Consider the following 17,019-nt stretch of genomic DNA (forward strand, 5'->3'; position numbering starts at 1 on the left):
CCCGTCGCCGGCCCCTACTCCACCGCCCAGCACCTCCCCGTCTCCGGCTGGAATCCCCCAGCGCGCCTGCCAGCGTCGGGGCACCGTTGTCCACAGCTTCTCCAGCCGGTGACTGATCCACCCTCCGCCTGCCCCGTCCCCATTGCTTCGCCGTCGCGACCTTCCCCTGCCCCGCGCTGCGACCTGCCTCCCGACGGAAGTTCAACCTATGCAAGCTTCCCCGTTCTTCTCCGGTCGTCGCGGCCGTTCGTCTGTGCTCTACGGAAACGGGCTGCATCTGCTGATTGCATCGCCGGGCTTGTCTGGGAGTTCGTGGCCGGACTTCTCCGGAAGCTTGCGCCGGCGAGCCCCTGCATCTAGAATTATTTATGCCCTGCCACCCAAGCTCTGTCTCTCTGCAGTGTTCTTCAAATAGCATCCGCGAATGTCGTTGTTTTGCTGCCCACTAGGTGTTCGTGCAAATGTCAAAGAGGGAGCTGGAACGAAATTCTACAGGTGGTAGTTTAGGATAAACCAAAGATGAAATAGATCACTGTGTAGATTTATTTTTGTTGAAGCCTACGATATTCTTTGGTAATTCTTATTGTTCGTTGTAATCAATATGTCGATGGCATGCTCGTGCGCTAGCACTTGATATGGCATGCTCGGCCCCTCCTCCGCGGCCGGCGCTCTCCCAGCATGTGGTCGACACCCATCCTCCTCCGCGACCAGCGCCCTCGCTCCCCGCGGCTGGCGCGCTCCTTCCCTGCGGCTGACGGGCCTCCAGCTCCGTGGCCGGCGCGGTCCCTCCTCGCTGCAGCTTGCCCCTCCTCCATGGATGGCCTGCACCGGCTGCCGGAACTCGTTGAGGTGGTACCCTTCATCCTCGACCTTCAATTACAGGTTACCAACGACGCTACAAAGAGAAAGGTCAGCCTCTGGCCTCTAGAAGTTCAGTTTGTTGACTCTCTGAAGTTTTTAAAGTTAGATTATAATCGTGTATATTTTGCAGGGCCCTCCGAAGTTCAGTTTTTTGATTTTCCAAAGTTTAGTTTGTTGATTTTCTGAAGAAATAGGTTGCGACGTGCACGGTCCGGCGGTGGTTCACGGTCCGGACTGTGATTTGTTGTGCTAATGTCTAGTAGCTTGTGAAGCATGATGCTAACAACAAATGTATAGTAGTTTATGAACCATGATGTTAACTGATTTTTTTTGCAGCTCAGCGTATTGCTGCTGGAGCTGGTGTCCGTGCAAGAGTCTGCTTCAGGGACTCCTTCCTCGTTGACACCGGCGGAGGCGCTCACGAAACTGGCGCTGCAGTGCATGACCAATGACCGTGCGGCTCCTAACATGTCTTCAGTTGCCGCCAAGGTCTACAATCTCTTCCTAGAGGTGTAGCATTGCACCGACAAAGTTCCGCATCCTCGCCAACATCTCCATCTCCATGGCCCAAGGTGAATTCAGTTTAATTGCTTGCTGGAGAACTTATGTGGTTGCTCGTCGTAGCATTTGGAAGTGACATGGAATTGTTGGTAGATTAGTTGATTACTCCTGCCATGGCTATCACATGTTTCTGATGCTAACAGAACAGATGAGTGCTGCTCAACACATGTAGGCTGCAAACACCTACCAGGAAGCTTCGGCGCCCTGCTGCTAGCACATGAAGCGCTCGTGTGCGGCTCTCCCTCTCTTGTTCTTTCTCCCTTATTGTATTTATGCCTGAACATTGAAAACAATTCAATGTATACACTGTACGTACAATTGCCTGCTAGATGAAGCTCCATGTGCAAAATATACTGTTTTGGTTTCAGTGGACATCACCTTCTTCCAGCGTGAGGACGGCACCTCCTTCAGGGCGAGGTGGATTTGGACTTCAGCGGTAGTACGAAGAGCACTTCAGGGGACGGGCGAACTCAGAAAAATTCGCCGCCCCTCCCGCTGCTCGTCGCCGACTACAACGACGGGACGAGGTCGAGCTTCCCTGCCATGGTCGACATGGAGTTCTCCCCTTTGCTCCATCGTGTGTGTCCGCGCAAGAAATTGACCTGCCCATGGCCTAACAAGTGACCTTCATCACTGTTAGCTTCTTCTAAGTTGCTCCTGCAACCGTGCAGCGCTCCTAGTGCCCAGCACCGGAAGCGCCTTGCTACCACTCTTTCTCGGGTGCCCATGTAGAGCAAAAAAAGGTTTGCAGTGTTAACATCAGTTCGTCACATCTTTTCTATATTTTTTCAATTGGCGATTTCACATGTTTTTTTTTGTTGTGAGTGACCTATGTCTCTGTGAGATCTATGATCGATCCATTGGTTATGTGAATTCATTTAGTCTATATAAAGGACCAAATAAATTATGTGTTGTCATAAAAAAATGGGTGTGCCTACGTTTTTGTTGTCCCTTTGCCTCTTTGGTCTGAACAGCCTACTGAATTACAAGCCGTTGAAACAAAAAACAAGAAGCATCCTCTCTAGTTAAAGAAGGATGATGCATTTCAATTATCTCACCACGATTTTCAGTTCGCTCCTTCAAAGTTCAACACATAGAAATGTTGAAGTTCAAATTAAAACAAGCAATCATTTCTTACAGCCAAAAAAATGTTTCGTTTTCTATTCCTACGGTCTAAGAAAACAAGCGAGCATTACTTACAGCTGAAAAAAATACTTTCATATTTCAGAAAAGTTCTGGTTACAATTTTGAAGAGAAAAACATCATAAAGTTAGTTAACATCATTCTAAATGACAAAGAAGTTCAAAAAAAATCACATGCGTTCCTCTCCTTGTGTGCGTGCAAAAAACTGGTGGTTTTATTTCCCTTTTTGCGTATAAAAAGAAAGAAGTTCAAGTATAAGAAATGAAAAGGTTCAAAATTATGTAACACGATAGAAAGTCTCATGTACGAAAATCACGTGCAGAAAAAAATTGTAAATTCCCACATAAGTTTATATATATAAACAAATTGAAGTTCGCATAGTGTAAGAAATGTGCATTTCTCAAAAAGAATGTACTCAAAAGTACATGTGCTCTAATTCCAGAAGTTTGCATGGTTGCACAATGCTCACATATAACACAATGATAATTGAAAAAATCTACAAAACGTGTAACAAAGAAACCAAGAAATGTGATGAAAATTTAGATTTGCTGATAAAAATTCAGATTTTCCTATTTCTAAAAGGAACCATGAAGTTTGAATTAAACTAACAAAGTACTTCAGTCATAATAAAAAATAAACAAAACCTAGAACTTCAATTTAGAGTAGCAGATCATTTTTATTTTCACTGTTTCAAGAAAAAAAAGAGAAGTTCATATTAAGAAAATTAGAAGTTTGAATTTAAAAACTCAGATTTTCCTTGCTACTAATAAAATAAATTTGAGAAGTCCAAAATAAAATAATGATGTTGTTCGATGCATATCGAAAACTAGAATTATTTCTTTTTCTATGAAAAAAATTGAGAAGTCCAAAATAAAAGGTAGAGCGTTCAATATATATAAAAAACCCTGATATTTTCAGTGAACCGAGAGAAGTTCAGATTGAAAACTATTAGAAGTTCACGTACTACACGGTGTGCATTTTATATTAAAAAAGAATGAAAAGGCAAAGGCTAAAAGTTTTATTGATAGAAGTTCAAGTGCTCTCCCCGAGAAAGTTTAAATATTAAAGAATGGAAATCAGGAAGTAGGATTTTTTCCGTTACTAAAAGAAATAAACCGGAAAATCCATATTAAAAAATAGAGAAGTTCGATGATTATAAAAAACTCAGATTTTCCTCGTTATTAAAGAATGGAAACGAGAAGTTCAAAAATTAAATAACAAGAAGTTCAACTTTTAAAAATAGAGCGCTTCAAAATTTCACAAAAGAGAGTAAGAAATACAACCAAGAAGTCCATATTAAAAAGATGGAGAAGTTCGATGATTATAGAAAACTCAGATTTCCTCGTTGTTAAAGAATGGAAATAAGAAGTTTAAAAATTAAATAACAAGAAGTTGTACTTTTAGAAAGTAGAGCACTTTAAAATTTCATAAAAGAGTAAGCAATAAAACAGGAAGTCCATATTAAAAAGATGGAGAAGTTCGATAATTATAGAAAATTCATATTTTCTTAGTTATTAAAGAATGCAAGCAAGAAGTTTAAAAATAAAATAACAAGAAGTTCAACTATTTAAAATAGAGCACTTCAAAATTCATAATAAAAGATTAAGAAATAAAACCAGGAAGTCCATATTAAAAAGATGAAGAAGTTCGATGATTATAGAAAACTCAAAGTTTCCTCGTTATTAAAGAATGGAAACAAGAAGTTCAAAAATAAAATAAAAATAAGTGTAACTATTAAAAATATAGCGCTTCATAAATTCATTAAAAAAGGATTCAGAAAATCAGATTAAAAATTCATAAAAAATCTTAAAAAAATTCACGTAACCGAGAGAAGTTCATGTACTGTGAGAAGTTCATGTACTACATGGTGTGCATTTTGTATTAAAAAGAATAAAAAAGTAAAGGCTGAAAGTTTTGTTGTTATAAGTTCAAGTCCTTCGTCGGAGAAAGTTAAAAAAATTATTGTGAGAGAGATTTGTACAAAAGGAATATCATTTATGTGACATTGACGAATGTATGTGAAAATTACAAAACGAAAATACGTCACAGAAGTTCAACGTGAAAACAGCTGGAAGTTCAACTACTACATGGAATGAATTTCACATGAAAAACTTTTAAAATCGTTGCGAGTATGAAAAAGTGATCAACACGGGAAAGTTGCGTGTCTACAGCAGCTTTCCATCGGTATATCACTTGCTCAATTCCGTGAGTGTTCCGGTGCGTGGATGGAGAGCCACGGGCAAAAAAAGCATGTGAAAAACAGAGTGGAGTTCAAGGTTTCATACTGAGAAGTTCACGTACTTCATGCGATGCATTTTTCACGAATCTGTTTCGCGATAAAGACAGAATGAATGATCTCGCCATTTTCCAAATTACGTGAAAATGGCTGGGAATCACAGAAAACCATCAACATGAAAAAGTTTCACATTTTCCTTAGCTTTTCAACGGTATATTATTTGCCCCATTCCGATAAATTTTGTGGAAATTACAGCGAAACTACGTTTTTAGCAAATTTGCAAACTGACATAAAACAGTAATGAATTGGGAGAAATAATATATACCAAAAAGTTTCGCATTTCCTCAAGCTTTCCAACCCCATATCATTTGTTGCATTCGGACATAGGGTTAAAAAAATACATCGAAAATACGAACTTGGTGAAACTTGTACCGTTTTCTAAATCACTTTTAAACCGTTCAAAATTAGAAAAAACCTTCTACATGAAAAAGTAGCGCATTTTCATAAGCTTTCCAACGCCATATCATTTGCCTCAATTGGTTTAGCCATTTAGAAATGACATCGAAAATACGAACTCAGCTGTTCGGTTTGTGAAATTTTACGATTTTCTAAATTACCACTAGTAGAAAAACACCTAATAGTCCCGGTTCGTAAGGGCCTTTAGTCCCGGTTCATGAACCGGGACTAATGGGTCGTTACTAATACCTCCACCCATTAGTCCCAGTTCAAACACGAACCGGGACCAATGTGCCTCCACGTGGCCCTGTGCCCCCATTGGTCCCGGTTCTGGATTGAACCGGGACTAACGGGCTGACCCGGCCTGCACCATTGCCCCCTTTTCTACTAGTGTACTCTTTAGCCGTAGTGAATTAGAGAAAACTTTCAACATGTAGAAGGAGCGGTTTTGCAGCAGCTTTCCAAAGCCATATTACTTGCCTCATTCCGATAAACGATTTAGAAATGTGATCGAAATTACGATTCACGTTTTTTGTGTGAAGAAAAAACGGTTTTCAAAACTGCTTTTAAACCGCTTACATTTTGCGAAAAAATTAACTTGGGTCATGATACTCGTGTCCATAGCTTTCCAACGGTATATAGCAAGCCCTATTTGGGCAATGTTGCGGGAAGTTCAACCTAGCACAGGGGGAAGTTCAGGTCGAACAACTCAGGCAGTAAAATCGCAAAAAACGCGAGTTCTTCACGACCCGAGTGCAAAATCCTCCTATGAGGGAGATTCCTATCTAAAACGAGTATTTAGTTGCTAAACGATTTGGAAATGCGATCGAAAATACGATCCAAGTTTTTTGTATGAAGAAAAAACGGTTTTCAAAATTCCGATAAAGGTCGAGTTCGTACAGAGGGAAGTTCCGGCGCGTGTACAAACAAAAATACGTCACAGAAGTTCAACGTGAAAATAGCATGAAGTTCAACTACTACGCTGAATGAATTTCAGATGAAAAACTTTCAAAATCGTCGTGAGTATGAAAAAATGATCAACACGGGAAAGTTGCGTGTTTACAGCAGCTTTCCATCGGTATATCACCCGTTCAATTCCCGTGAGTGGGATGGAGAGCTACGAGCAGTGGATGAAGATCTACGAGCAAAAAAATTACGTGAAAAACAAAGTGAAGTTCAGGTACATGCACCGAGAAGTTCAGGTTCTTCACGCGGTGCATTTTCAAAGAATCTGTTTTGCGGTAGAGGCAGAACAAATGATCCCGCTGTTTTCATAATTACTTGAAAACATCTAGGAATCGGAGAAAACCATCAACATGAAAAAGTTTTGCATTTTCCATAGCTTTTTAACGGTATATTATTTGCCCAATTCCGATAAAGTTCATAGAAATTACGGCAAAAATACGTTTTTAGCCATTTTCGAAACTGACTTAAAACCGTAAAGAATTGGTAGAAACAATACATACCAAACATTTCGCATTTGTTCGAGCTTCCCAACGCCATATCATTTGCTGCATTCGGACGCATGGTTAATAAATTAGCTCGAAAATACGAACTCGGTAGGACTTGGACCATTTTCTAAATTACTCTTAAACGGTTCAAAATTAGAAAAAAAACTTTCAAGATGAAAAAGTAGCACATTTTCATAAGCTTTCCAACGCCATAGCATATGCCTCCATTGGATTAGCCGTTTAGAAATGACATCGAAAAAATGAACTCAGCTGTTCGGTTTACGAAATTTTACGTTTTTTCCAATTACTCTTTAACCATAGGGAATTAGAAAAAACTTTCAACATGTGGAAGGAGCGTTTTTGTAGCAGATTTCCAATGCCATATTGTATGCCTCATTCCGATAAACGGTTTAGAAATGCGATCGAAAATATGACTCACGTTTTTTGTGAGAAGAAAAAACGGTTTTTAAAACTGCTCTTAAACCGCTTATATTTTGCCAAAATTTTAAGTTGGGTCATGATATTGGTGTCCATAGCTTCCAACGATATATAGCAAGCCCTATTTGGGCAATGTTGCGGGAAGTTCAACCTAGTTCACAGAGAAGGTCAGGCGCGTTACTCAGGCAGTTCAGGTTGTGATCAGAATATTATTCTGATCCCGTGATCAAATAAAATATAACGAGATAATGTATAAAAATAAAATACCTGGGTGAACTTGTCTAACAGTCCATGTGATGACCAGTATTCCATATAATTTAGCATAAACAGTCCACATGATACACTATAATATTATAAAAAATGCTTCAGAATATCACACAGATTAATCAAATACTCAAACCATTGTAATAACTGCTTACCCATCGGTTTGTATTGCCTTATGAAACTGCTATACAACCATCCACTTTGTAACATTGAGATCGGGCCACTTATGACCTCTGATAAAATCCGGACTATGCTCTACAAGTTTCAGACACTTCTCGAGTCCTACCAACTATTTTATATATGAGAAATATTAGGGATCAAGGCAAAAATAACATATGTTTAGACAAGTAAAAAAATATATTTACGGTATTAGCAAGGTCATTGCTTTTGACTCGAGAACCAAGTGAGTCCAATACTTGAATCTCACGTTTTTGTGCATTGGCGACTACTAGATACCAATGGTAGCCCGGCATGTTAATCGGAATGAATAACTGATGTAAACATCATACAAGTCACAGTCAGAATTAGACATAAATATTAATAAATCATTATACATATGAATTAAATAAAAACAAACTATAATTATATGCATGGATAACGAGACAAAAACTAACCATATCTTGCTCTAGATAAGTATTAACATGATGCACGATGCGGTGATATTTTGATAGGTCTATATCTTCTTCCCCATCTTCTTTTATCTTACCAGATACAAATGTGCTAACAATGTGTACCTTTTCACCCGCCCTGTCTTGTAGATGGTCGTGAGCAAGCATGCAATATATGTAAGCATTTATCACCTGTAATGGGCATTTAGATTATATTTATATTTTATGATATTATATATTGTTTGTATTAATAATTACAAAGTTTGTGAAATTGGTCTTACACCGTCATGTAAGAATTTATCATCTTTAATAAGGCATTCCAAATCGTTGGTTGATAACAAGGCATCTCCAATGTCTATGAACTGGGTATTCTTCAGGGCAGACTTGATTGATTCAATGACTGTAATATCCCTAGCGGTACAAACATAGTCTGTCGAATTCATAAAAATATGATCCAACTTAACAATCAAAATGAGCAAAATTAGTTGAATACAAAACACAATATTACAAAAATAAGATTGATAATAATATTAAAAAAATACCTTGTGGGATAATATGTAAATTAGCATCCTTTTTTGGTTTGTTATGAGATATAACCTCTTTGACATTTTTATGTTGTGAATCTTCGTCCCCTTTCAGCGACATCGCATCTGAACCCTCAATGGATTCTTTTTGTGCATCTGCAAAGTCCATATCCATGTCTGCTGTATTCTGAAAAAACAAGAAAAATAAAGAAAGCCCTTCCGTATTATCATCTATAAGATACATAAAGAGGAAGGTTAGCTATATGCACCTCTTCTCGTGGTGTTTCAGTGTGGACTGTCATCGTTGCATCAGTGAGTATGTCGGAACCCATCAATTTATATCTATGCCGAAATATAATTAATACTTTTTACTGCATCATAAAATCATATATAATATATGATAAAACTGAATGTGAAACTAACACAACTGTTTTCTCTGCTGATAAAAAAAGTTTTTGGTTATATTAGGAAAAAATGACGCTTAGATCATTTTACTAACACAACAAATCGGGGAAAACAAAAAATTATAATGTTCATATATAAGTAATTAAGCGTCTGAAATTGCTTAAGTTATTTTTAATTATTTGTATAGGCTATGGAAAATTGCCATACAAAAACTAAAACAAACAAACCAACATTGACCAAGTATATTTGTTTTTTCTATGATTTGTTTTGTGATACCCTTAGTATATGTCATAAAAATAAAAATATTTATTTTTATGGACCATATTTAGTATATATATATATATTCAAATTTGTTTAATTTGTGAGGTATGTATACTGTAAATATATATGTTAATTTGTGAGGTATAAAAATAATTAATTTTTTTCCAGACGTCCACTAATAACAAATATACCATGATGAAATATTCATGATGAAATATAAATGGTATGTCATACCGCATCATATTAGTATATTTAATATATAATAAAAATAAAAGTGAAACTAACATAAAATTTTTCTATGCAAAAAAGGAAACCTCTTAAAATAAATGTTGTTTAAATAAATGTCCTACCCCATGGAACTCGGGATAAACAACAAACCTCAATGTTCATATATAAGTAATTAGTCATTTGATAATTATTTAAAATATTTTTGTAGGCTATGAACAAATGTCCAACAAAAAAAACATTTGTAAACTATTTCAAACAAAAAACTATAATGAATTACACGGGCCATAAACTGCAAGTCCAGGCCCAGACCAAATGCATCACGGGCTAGGCGTCCGCCCACTTCCGTCGTGCATCGGCCCGCCTCGCCCAAGCGTCGGCCCGCCTCCCCGCGCGTCGGCCCGCCTCCCCGCACGTCGCCCCGCCTCCCCCACCGCTTACCTTATCCACCCACCCGCTCCTCTTCCTCCACTCACTTCATCTTCCCACTTTCCCCTCCGCCGCCGCGTCGCCGCGGGGTAGGTGGCGGCTGCGCGACTCCGCCCGTCGCATGAGTCCCTCTCCTCTCCACTCATCTCTCCTGTCCACTCGCTCACCAGCTCTCGCCCTCTCACCCCCCCTCGGCGCATCGCGGCGGGCGTCGCCGAGCCCACAACCACCACGCCATCTTGCCGCGACCACCGCACCAGTCTTCGGCGCCACCTCTCGCCCTCCCACATCCCCCCGCCACATCGCGGCGCGCGTCGCCGATCCCGCAACCACCGCACCATCTTGCTGCGATCACCGCACTAGTCTCCGGCTTCACCTCTCTCCCTCTCACCTCCCCCCGCCGCATCGCTTCGCACGTCGCGGAGCATGCAACCACTGCGCCATCTAGCCGCGACCACCGCACCATGCTCCGGCGAGACGTGTGTGACTGCTGTCGACGCACGCATGGAGCTTCATCGCCCAGACGCGGGTGTTGGATCCCGTCGCCCTCCGGTCGGATCCGCGTTGGTGCTGGTCTCCGGCGAGTTCCATGGTGGATCCGCAGTGGGGTGCCTCGATCTACAATGCCAGAAGCTTCGGTACGCAGATCCGACCCCTTTCCTCCTCTACTTTTCCTTTTGATGATTCCTGAACTGATCTCCTACTCGCTGCTGTATCAAGGTGCCATGACCCGGCCTCACAGGCAGGGCTAGGGCGAAGACTGCTCCCCGACGGCCAAGACATGGCCACGGTGGTGCAGCCTGTGGTGTACATCGCATGCAAGAAGCACCAACAAGAGTTCGGGTCACGGTGGTGCAGCCTTTGGTCTACATCGCCTACCACTCCGCCGTCTTTCGGAACCCCCACCACTTCCGCGGCAAGGTGAGACATACGGCCCCTCCCCGCCCCACCGTTCCAATGAATCCCAACAACATCATGCGATTTATATGCTTGTATACTCTATACTTCAAACTATCATCATGTTCATTGCCAATAGTCTCGGTGAATCCCGTGTTTTCATATAACAGCAAGGTTTTTGAATATGGCAACTTCAGAGCTAAGTGTAAGAGAGAATTGGGTGAAGAGTTAGAATTTTTTTCCCTGATCTACATGCAATGCATTTCTCTTCAGAAACAAAACTGCCAGCACCTTGGCCATTAGCTTCACCTGTTAGACATAAACTTTACTAATTCAATTGGCATGATACGACACAATTCTAATTGGTTTCCATATTCATGTACATTCAGTAGTGCGAGTTAGTACTGCTATCTTGCATTCAGGCATAGTGTTGAATTATGATAAAAAATAAGTTAAATCATGATGTTTAAGATCAATTATGGAAGGATGACCTGACACACCTGAACATAAGATAAACATAAGGTGAGTAAAAAATACATTAAACCAAATGTGCCTGACTGAATTTTATTTGGAAGTACTGAATTTTCTTTGAATGTGGTTGGCCATTGCTAGCATGAGTATAGTGTATCTATCATTGTGATATGGTCATTATATATCTATCATGAGAATAGTGTATCATGCAATCAAGACGCAAATGTTTATCCTCTTTGATTATCTTGCACTGCAGAATTGTTGTACGGAACAATTTTATAGGTGGTATTTGTTATTTCTCGGTAATGTATATGGAACAATGATCACACATATTCCTGTAAGCTATAGTCTCTTCACATTTATGCATATTCTTGATGAGGCAGAAAAGAAAAGTAGTTATAGTAAGTAGATATATTTCTTCCTATTTGTGTATTCTTGCCGGGAGAGAAAAACATTAGCGACAAGTAAGTAGTTATGTATAAACTTCTGCCATGCAAACTAGAAAAGAAAACTGATTATCATTTTCTGCTTTCTGACTTGCATGCAGGGTGTGAGAGCTTATATCCCCATAAAACAAGTAAGTGTTACAAAGTATTTCAATGGTGGTCTTGTATACCCTCATAATTATTGTTGTTGTCGTCATGTATAAATAGCCAGATTATTTTTTGGTTTTTTCTAGTGCGTCGATGAGCACAGTAGCTCGGAGGAGGCCACCATGGAGCTGATGCCACCTCGGCAAACAAAACTTGTGCATAACGAGAACGACGAAGCGAGCCAATACTACAGAGGAGCTGGACCATAGTGAGGTATTATTTTTAAGTAGCAATATTGGTTGCTAGCATATGAAAGGTTTGACGTATCTGTCCACCTTTTAAGATATAAGTATCTAAATACTGAATAATGATTATAGTGCTTTAAGACAATCAGGTGCCGTTTGGTTTAGCATATAAGTGTCTAAATACTATATATAGGTATGTATCCACACTTTTCTTAAACAATCAGGCACCATTTTCTTCATCTTGCTAGCTCCAGTTTGTTGCAGAGGAACTATAGTGATCTATGACCGGACTTCCTGTTGATTTAGTGATTTATGATTCCTACAAGTATATAGGAATATTTTAGGTCCATCATTGGAAAAATAATCTGAAATAGAGTTTCGGTGAACTTGAATATCATGGCGTGCACTTGCTTCATTTAGTTTGAACTTGGCAAACATGGTGTTTAGAGTATACTATTCATGCTTTCTTTGACACTTGTGTGTTCAATGATTATGTATATTATTAATGTTGCTCAAAATATCATGTTAGTAAGATCGGGTAGATGTTCTGGTGACCTAAGAACACCATTTCATAATACTCTTCTTGTGATGATTTTTTTTGCTCCCGTAGCAACACACGGGCAATTACATAGAAAATGGTAAAGAGCCTTTTTATGTTAAAGCACGGTTATTGTCTAAACAAATCACAACATTTTCACATGACTACGTGCCCCGTTGCAACGCACGTTCAGTTACCTAGTTAACAATAAAAAGGGCAAGTCTTTCATATTGAAATGGCATTTTTTTTGTTCAACATGATATTGTGATTCTAGCCTCATTTAGTCTGTGTTGCAGGTTAAGAAATTTACAGTTTAAAAATTAATAAAGCATCGAAACCCTTCCTATAGGAAAAAAATGCTTATCAGGAATCCTGATATTACAAAAAATCCAGACATGGTTATGTAAAATACATAATATTCACTGTTTTGGCATTTTCACAATTAGCTTGATTTTATCTCACTGCAATTCATTGCTCATGGCTTATACTGGCTTTTCTGTTTTGAATGTTCTCTTTCTTTAGGAATCTGGCTATCTGGCTATTGTTTGGTGCTAACTGTTGTGGTAAGTCATATTATATCTTGTGTCAATAGTTTGTATAATTTTTTGCATCATTTGCACTCATACACCTTTTTTTAATGATGGTAATATAGGGAGCGCATGTACGTGCAGCTGTGGAATGATAACCCAAACCACCTCAATCAGAAAGGGGAGGCCAAACTATGATATGGTTTAGTACCAGTTGATGGAGAAACAGAAGGTAATGCCTATCTTAGTAATTCTAAGCTAATTTCCCCCCAATAAGTGTTCCTTGGTTACCCGTATTATAATTATTATTTAGTGAATTAAATCAGAACCTACTTTTATCAAAAAGCAGTTTCCTTTCCTATGAGGCTATGATGGCAATCAATATTTTTGTAGTATACCTCAACCAAACATACTTTTGATAGTACACCTCAAGGAAACATAAAAACTATTACAGTTTTAGAGAAGATAAAGATCCAGAATTGTTCATACCTAGAGGTACTCGCCTTCTTGATGCTCCTTGCTTACACAATGTAATCCTTGGGAACTTCTCCTCTAGATCTGGCTATTGTGATGGCCGAAAGAAGAGCAAGGAGGGATGGTAGAGGAGGTTCACATATATAGGTAGGCCATGCGGAGGATAACTGGCTAGTAGATCATTGCTTAATCTAGCACTACCATATATACCTGTCCCCTGCACATCTATTTCCCTTTTCCATCAAAATCACATCTGTTAATAAATTCGGGATTGAGGGATTTTACAGGAGGTTAACATAAAATGGTAGGCCATGCAGGGGAATGCTGGGTAGCAAATGTCTTTGCTTTTTTCATATTGATACTTATGTATGGTGCAGATATCTTTCCTTTTTTCATCAAATGCATAACTCTTAATAATATATTAGAAAAGAAGTCAGAAATCAAAACTTACTATAAAATTAGATTGTCCTTAATGTCTTATCCATACTTTAGATCATGTTGATGTCAATTGTCATGCCTTATTTGTTTTTTGTGGTACTCATTTTTTCCCAAATGCTTATGTTCTTACACATAAACTTCATGAACTGATCATTGATTTGCATGTATCAAAATAGAACATTCACGGCGTACTGAACATTCACGTGGTTCTAGTTGTGTACTGTAGGGTACTGATCAATAAGAAAAACCATTAATATCTCATTTTTTTACTCTATTCAGGAATAGATAAAATATAATCAGCGTTTATTCACTAGCTGGAATTTAAGGCAACGGGGAGAGAGGAAGATCAAGGACAACTTCAGGATTACATAATATATGCAAGGTACGTGCCGTATGAACTTCATATGTTTATTTACTATTCTATAGCTGGAATGTGATTATTTCTGACGAATAAAGTATACATCATATCGTGTAACAGTGCGTGTATGGATGAAGTTATATGATACGAGATTAGCTAGAGCAAAAGAAAATTAATGACGTGCACAATAACAATGAAATATTAATGAATTTATTTGTTCACTTAAATAATTCACTGAAAAAATGATCAGGCAAGCACCACACGCTAATCATGCATTTAGCCAGCAATTATTTAGATCTCTACATCACAAGCGTTAGGCTTTAGTACTTTAGTGTGATGAAATAGCCCAGATGGTCTGCCCTGGCCCACTAAAACACATGGACATATTGTGGTTCTCCTACTAAAGATCGGTATGTGCATAGTCTACTCATGCCGCCTCTCCCCCTCGTCATCTATCCTTGATGCATCATGGCGCCTCTCTCCCTCATCCTCTCTCGATTGCAACACTGATCGGGAACCGGAATGTGAAGCTCGATTTCTAGATTGACAAGCTAGACCCCTCGCCGGAATAAGCTGCTTTGTCGTTGGAGCGGTTGAATCCTCGTAGGGTAGGAGATATGATTGTGGGTGAGATTGTTTTTTTGGCTGATTTGCTCGACACCTCACCGGTTAAGCTGATTTATCTCCGAAGGACATGGCTGGCCGTTTTTTGAGCATCTAGGGAGAAAGCTAGGCGCTAGGCCAATGCCCACCTCTTAACCGCGCAAAGGTGAGCGCCTGACATTGCCTTTCTGAACAGTAAAACCGACAACGCGATGCGACGGCGCCGCCGTATAGTGAGGCCTTCTGAGTCTATATGAAGGATGTTCTTGCTAGGAGCCAGTCCTATGACGACTTTGATGGCCCGTCGTGTATGCCGCACGAGTTGCTAGGTCCTACAGTCGTGGCGGCGTTGATTAACTGGACATCAGGATGGCGCCTAGTATACGCCATCTATATAGCCAACAAAAGCAGTCAATATTAAATTGACAACATCTCTACTCCTAATAGCTACTAGGGAAAAGCCTATACACAGAAATTTAGCAACAGCGCGGGTCAAAAAAGAGCGCTAGTGCTAGATAGCAGTAGCGATTGAGGAAAAACCGCGCTACAGATACAACTTTAGCAGCAGCGCGTGTTGTGCCAAAAGCGCTACTACTAATATTCCCGTTGGTAGAATGATAGGATACACATAGCAGTAGCGGGCTTGGAAGAAGCACGCTACCGCTAGGGTATAAGTAGTAGCGCGTTTCCTACTAAGAGCGCTACTACTAAAGGAAATAAAATAAGATGAAAAACAAATAGAAAAGTAAATGAAAATGAAAAAATAGAAAAAGGAGAAAGGAAAAAAATAAAATTTAAAGCATAATAATTGGAAAAGCGAAAAAACCGAGGAAGGCATAGTAGTAGCGTGTGTTTGTAAGAGGCGTTATAGCTAACATAGCTGCAGCGCGTGTCCTAGACCCCCGCTATAGAAACATAAAAGAAAATTAAAAAATGGAAGAAAATTACATAGCTATAACAGCAGCGCGTTTTGTAAAAACCGCTGTAGCTATCTTAGCTATAGCGCGTTTTGCGAAACGTGCTACCGCTAAATTTGACTTAACCAAAAAACCGTTTCCCCCCGGCCACCACTTCTCCCCCAAATCCCTCGACCCACCCCGCCGCCGTCTCCCCGATTCGCCGTCACCCCACTTCGTTGCCGTCTCCTGCCGACGTCGACGCCACCAGAGCCGTGCGCCGTCAACGCCACCGGAGCCGTCCCCAACGCCACGGAGCCGCGCGGCCTCATCAACGCCACCGGAGCCGCCGTCGACGCCACCGGATCCTCCCTCACCACAACTGCCTCCCTTGCCATCACCGGAGACGCCCCTGCCTCCCTCGCCACCACTGCCTCCCTCGCCACCACCGGAGCCATCCTCTGTAAGCCCCCACCCCTCCTCTCTCTCTCATGCATAGGTTAGCTAGTTTAATTAGCTTAATTATCTAGGTTAGGGAAAAATTTAGTTAGGGCTTTGACAGAGAAGTAGTTTGGTTAACTAGTTTAATTAGGTTAATTATCTAGGTTAGTGCAAAAATTAGTTAGGGCTTTGACAGAGAACTAGTCAGCTTAACTAGTTTAATTAGGTTCATTATCTAGGTTAATTAGTGCAAAAATTTATTTAGGGCTTTGACAAAGAACTAGCTGCGTTAACTAATTTAATTAGGTTAATTATGTAGGTAAACTAGATTAACTAACTAGGTTAAATAGGTAGGTTAATTAGGTTCGTTGGATTAACAAGCTAGGTTAAGTAGGTTAGCTAGGTTAGAGGAAACTTTTATTTTAGAGCATTAGGTCAGAAGGTTAGAGAAATGGAGTTCCTTTGCAATTTAATTGGGTTCTGTCCTAGGCAGAGAAGGGTTAGAGAAAATAATGTGTGTTTGTGTGAGAGAGAGGAATAGCTAGATCAACATAATTTGGGTTTTGTCCTAGGCAGAGAAGTGTTTAGTGAAGGAAAATAATTTAGGCAAATTTTATTTTAAAGATGATCCCTTCCTAGACTTTTATTGTTGATTATATCTTTTCATTGAAGTGGTCATGTTATATCTTTTCATTGAAGTGGTTCGATTGTGCCCAAGTGGCTTTGTTGTTTCCAG

At 39.8% G+C, this 17,019-nt stretch overlaps 1 protein-coding gene across 2 annotated transcripts; it reads left to right on the forward strand.

Annotated features, from left to right (window-relative positions):
• Window positions 1-33: 33 nt before the first annotated feature.
• Window positions 34-2,342, forward strand: LOC123086535 (uncharacterized). 2 transcript variants are annotated; one of them, XR_006440937.1, is made up of 3 exons: window positions 34-909; window positions 1,198-1,652; window positions 1,791-2,342. XR_006440937.1 is itself a non-coding variant. In XM_044508296.1 (2 exons), exons 1-2 carry the CDS (start codon window positions 679-681, stop codon window positions 1,375-1,377), a joined length of 411 nt encoding a protein of 136 aa, XP_044364231.1. In that variant the 5' UTR covers window positions 34-678; the 3' UTR covers window positions 1,378-2,342. The 2 variants fall into 2 exon arrangements, 1 of the variants encoding a protein (XP_044364231.1); XM_044508296.1 differs by having other exon boundaries at window positions 1,198-2,342.
• Window positions 2,343-17,019: the final 14,677 nt, after the last annotated feature.

Source organism: Triticum aestivum, chromosome 1B (genome assembly GCF_018294505.1).
Source record: "Triticum aestivum cultivar Chinese Spring chromosome 1B, IWGSC CS RefSeq v2.1, whole genome shotgun sequence".
In the NCBI taxonomy this organism is placed as follows: Eukaryota; Viridiplantae; Streptophyta; class Magnoliopsida; order Poales; family Poaceae; genus Triticum; species Triticum aestivum.